We start from the raw sequence: 5,212 nt of genomic DNA on the forward strand, positions 1-5,212 counted from the left end.
CGAAGCATTGCATCCTTTTGCAAAGATTCAACTCCAATCAGTCTTATCCTATTTGTTTGTGACAAGGTTATGACGCAGGTATTTAGTTTTCTGTGCACTCATCAGGAATCGTATAATACCAGAATTAGAATATATATTATTAGGTCATCCCATAAGTTTGTCCTGGAGTCTGAGCCAATATTTAATAAAAAAAAAAAAACCAGAGAAATTTTATACTGACTGTATAATGGCCATGTCAGAAAAGTGGGAAAATATTGTAAAACGAGAGACTACCTTTTCATAACACACTTAAGGGCATATTTCATAATTTAATTTGAGTAGCAGAAGAATAAGTGGCATGAACTTATGGGACGGCTTAATAGAATAATATTCTAGCATACAATCAGTATGTACTTTCTTTTTCATAGTTATTCATTCATAAAATCGTCTGTGATCGCTTCAAGAGAAGCATTGCATTACTTCGCAAAGATTGGATACTGGTTTTATTATGTTTTTTTCTGTAGAAAGGCTATATCGCAAATACAATTCCCAAATTAGAATAGATTCTAGCATACAATCAATACAAACTTTCTTCTCCATACTTATTCATCTATAAAATGAAGCCTTTGAAATAAGAGTATTTTCAGTAGAAGTTTCTTTGTCGTAGCTCAATTTAAAAATAATCACGCTTCTGATGAAACTTTATTACATCTACGCTTTAAATGAGCTACATACAACATTAACATTTATTCAACCTTCCCAAACAATTTGTGAACATACAAACATCTTTTTAAACAACCAATTACTACACAATTCCATATTCGACTATTGAATGTTACAAAATTCCAACATGTTACTATGAAAAAGAATAAACCATAGCAATTCTATTAGCCTTTAAAAACGACCTAGCAGAAGAATAATACGACTAGGTACTCCACTCGTGTGGAGTACCTAGTCGATTCATAAAATGAATTCTTCATATAATTTGGCTGTGCTCTGCGATCCCTTTAAGCGAAGCTTGTTTCGCAAAGATTGAACCCTGGTTTGATTTAGTTTGTTTTATCCCTGCGGCTACTTGCTGGTTCTGTTTTGTCCTTACCTGCCTTTGTTTGTTTGTTTCTGACACACAGGTCTGGCATCATATACATATATGTATATATGCAGATTTATTTTCTATTTATTTTGAATTGCTTAAGAAAGCGAGAGCATTGACAAAAAGCGTAGACGAAGCGACTATGGCATCGCACGGGGAAGAAGTAGTAATGATTTTGTTTATATTTTTTGTATTTGCTGACCCTGTCTACGGTTTCACTGGGATGTATCAGTTGGAGTACGCAGCAGCAGCAGAACTGTCAGCCGATAGACACAGATCTACAGCAGAGTCGAATAGCGAGCCCAAAAGCGGAGCAAAATTCTGCGGAGTTGTCCAAAATGACGGATCAACGGGAACAGCAGTCACAGCAACAACAGCAACAACAACACCAGCAACAACATATAAAGAGCAACGAAGAACCAAGGACAAACTTGATCATCAATTACCTTCCGCAGAGCATGACAGAGAAGGACCTGTACAGTTTATTCGTAACCATTGGACCGGTGGAATCTTGTCGTGTCATGAAAGACTACAAAGTTAGTTTCATTCGTAAGAAGAATAATCTCCATTCCAGTTGTACGTTTCTGTATTCATAAATAATTATCTTTCTCTTGTCCAGACGGGGTACAGTTATGGTTTCGGATTTGTTAATTACGCGAAAGCTGAGGATGCAGCCACAGCTATAAACACCTTGAACGGACTGCAGGTTCAGAACAAAAGGTTAAAAGTGTCCTTTGCGAGGCCATCAGGAGAGGAGATCAAGGAAACCAATCTCTACGTTACGAATTTACCAAGGTAGCTTTCATGGAGTAGCGCTGTAATTGTGGAAACAATAATTTAAGTTTCTGATATTAATGTACTTTGTTTTTGTTCCAGAAACATAACGGAGAGCCAAATCGATGACATATTCAGCAAATATGGGAACATCGTACAAAAGAACATTTTAAAAGACAAACTCACAGGATTGCCAAGGGGTGTGGCGTTTGTCAGGTACGAAGTGGCTTTCTAATAGTTCTATTTAGCATCGTAGAGCAAATGGTGTGTTAATGAAACGTATAGTTTGCTGGCAAAGTGCCATCGTTGTCATAATTGGTTATGTATGACAACCTAGCGTATCAAATAAATTAAGATGACATATCTTATATTAAAAATATAAGATAAATAATAAGGGATAATAAAGATAAATATACGATAAAAATATTGCATAGAGAATGGCTAGTCTCCTTAAATGTTATCAAAGGAGTGGAATCACATGGAACATTGTGTCCCGATAGAAAATTGGACCACAATAACAGCTGTTGCTAGCAGTTGCATTATGCAACCTCATCCGCTAGAGATAATCTCATCGCGTATTTATTTTCCGTGGATATCTCAGCTGCCAAATTATTTTCGCCGTGTTTTACTCTCATAATCTCGATTTCCACCGACCTACTTAGCCACTCGAAACGCGGATTGTGTGCCGCTGTGCTAGTTGTGCTCGTAAGAAATAGTACGAGAAGTGTGTCGACCGGCTGGAAATAGAATCCAAACTAGTTTGACAATTTCTCTTGATTTTGGCAGATTTTATGGGCTCGTAACGAGCGCTCCTCTATCACGCTCTAGATCGTTCCCGATGAATCGCGTATTAAAGATCTGGGATCTAGATCTAGAATATTAGGATCGGATGTCTGCCAACGACCAGCGCGGATCCTTTTGACGATTCTTTCGTTTCGTAGATTCGACAAGCGAGAGGAGGCGCAGGAGGCGATCACGCGGTTGCATGGCACGATACCTGAAGGTGGATCGGAGCCACTCAGTGTAAAAATCGCGGAGGAACACGGAAAACAGAAGGCGGCGTACTACGCAGGGTGGCAAGCTGGTTACAACCAGAGTCGAGGTAAGTAGCTTGAATTTCTCACGATAGACTACTAGTCTTGCTTGTATCTCTTTTTCTCTCCAACCTGACAGTAGAAATTGTCACTTCGATCCACAGTAAAACAAACTTACATGATTTAGAGTCACTTGAAGCATTCGCAAGCTTGTATCGATAAGGATTTGGAAGAATTTTTAGCTCGAAGTGCAGATGATTTGAGTTCACTGCTCTTGGTACGGTTTAATGTCATTCGATGTTTAGCATACAGAAAGTGTAGAAAGTATTCGTACACTGATCAATTTCCAAAACAATCTATGTAAAATTGTAATTTATTAACTTGATAAACAATGACATTCTAGATCTTCTCAGAAATCTCTAGAATAGATGGAGTACAACAAAAAATAGCTATTTATGTAAAACAATTAATTGATAGAAATATTGAAGCAATAAGTATTCGCACAACATTAATTTATAAGTATATAATACTTCCTTCGTGGGATTTCCTTTCGATTTTATAATTATTGCAACTCTTCTAAGCATTAAATTAACTAAATTATTAGTTACTCGAAGTGGGATTTTGTTCCATTCTTCTATTAGAGCCTACATTCTGGTTTCGTTTTTCACTTTCAAATGTAATGAAACGGAAGTGAGTAAATGATTGAAGACGACAGGTTTTAAGCTTGATTACACTATTCACTGAGCTATGGGATTGTGTTAGCATTTGATTAGATTGGTCGCTGAGCTATGAGATTAGTTTTGCATTAATAATAAATTAGTTTTGCCTTTTCTGTATTCTAGTAAGCCGGTTTTCAACCACTGTCGTTCAATCTATGATTGAGGACCTGTAAGTTTTTTAAAAGTACTTTACTAGAAATTTGGTGTTTTCTAATTGGTACGGAGCAATAAACTAATGTGTTTACGTTACAAATTATACTCTAAGCAGAGATGGGCAAAACCCTAGACTTTGAATAAATCTGAAGTTTGCTGGTATGTTTGTCTCGTTTCCTTCTTTGGAAAATTTTCAAAAGAGGAAACGAGACAAATGTATCTGCAGACTTCAGATTTATTCGAAGCCTAGGGTTTTGCTCATCACTGACTCTAAATGGTACGTCATAAGAATCATACGAATACTTATCGCTTCTATAATTTCACAAATTATATTAACTAGTAAATGTTGTTTGGACTACATCCATCTTACAGACTTCTGAGAATATGTAAAATATCATTGATTATAAAAAAAGAAATTAACACTTTATCTATCGGGCTATTTAGAAGCAGCCTTTAATTCGAAAAAGAATTTTCTACAGTAGCATATACCAATCTACGCTGACAATAATTCCTCCATACTGTTACCAGGTACATTGAAAGCCAAGTCTGTTACCAAACACTGAACATTGTTTGCCATCGACACGGTAAATAAAGTGTTAAGAAAACTATAACCTCACACAAAAGTCTTTTGGGAAATTGATCGGTGTGCAAATGCATTCTACGCCCAGTGTACACAGCATAAATAGCTTTGAAAGTAACTTTGAAAATACCTTTGGAAGTATTTTTGAAACATTGTCTTCCAAACTAGGAAGGTATAACGGAGATTCAGGGTTATGTTTAAGAAATAAAATAGAAAGTTTTACTGTAGATGTCGAATGTAGCGTTGGAAAGGTACGGTGATACATCGTCGCGAGGTACATTTTTACTGGCAGGTGCGACTTGCATTTTGGCTTCTGAATTTTTCTTACTAAACTCGTAGCAGTTTAATTATTGTCATTGTTGAAATCGTAGAGGCACCGATACTCGATACATATCCTCTACTCTCCGATCTCCAACTCCATCGTGTTGATATTTTTTTTATACGTTCCTTTCTTTCCAAATCGAAGCGGGTAGCCGTTTGGATGAATCTCTGTAATGTAGTTGCAAGGTGTACAAATGTTGTATCTCTCACGTGCGCGCTGTTAAAGCTGCAAACGATATTCCAAGTCCGTGTCGCGTTCGAAAATCTCTTTTAAACGTTTCAATGAAGATAAAAAATGGGCGGAGAATCGTTTGCAACGTAACAGCGCGAAGGAAGTTGTAAGAAAACATGTCTAACATTGGAATTGTTTGCCAGATATGGCTGCATCTAAGTCAAAGTACAGCGAAGATTGAAAGAGTTGTGCGTTCTAGTGCGAGCGACGTTATGCAGAGCAATTTCCTGCGATTATTGTTAAAGAGACAATTTCTTTTCGCGCCTATACATCTCTCTCTCTCTCTCTCTCTCTCTCTCTCTCTCTCTCTCTCTCTCTCTCTCTCTC

The 5,212-nt window shown here is 37.0% G+C and overlaps 1 protein-coding gene across 7 annotated transcripts in view; it reads left to right on the top strand.

Moving 5' to 3' along the window:
• The window catches only part of LOC128881970 (sex-lethal homolog), a 31,714-nt gene that overhangs the window by 5,526 nt on the left and 20,976 nt on the right, over positions 1-5,212 (top strand). For 5 of the 7 annotated variants that reach the window (XM_054133452.1, XM_054133453.1, XM_054133457.1 and 2 more), the window contains exons 2-5: positions 1,305-1,608; positions 1,692-1,867; positions 1,949-2,062; positions 2,788-2,948. In XM_054133452.1, coding sequence (XP_053989427.1) covers positions 1,305-1,608; positions 1,692-1,867; positions 1,949-2,062; positions 2,788-2,948 — 755 coding nt within the window. Of the gene's footprint in view, positions 1-1,109; positions 1,609-1,691; positions 1,868-1,948; positions 2,063-2,787; positions 2,949-5,028; positions 5,202-5,212 lie in introns of those variants that run through there. The other 2 variants (XM_054133458.1, XM_054133454.1) reach the window with 2 other exon arrangements.

This window comes from Hylaeus volcanicus, chromosome 9 (assembly GCF_026283585.1).
Source record: "Hylaeus volcanicus isolate JK05 chromosome 9, UHH_iyHylVolc1.0_haploid, whole genome shotgun sequence".
Taxonomy (NCBI): Eukaryota; Metazoa; Arthropoda; class Insecta; order Hymenoptera; family Colletidae; genus Hylaeus; species Hylaeus volcanicus.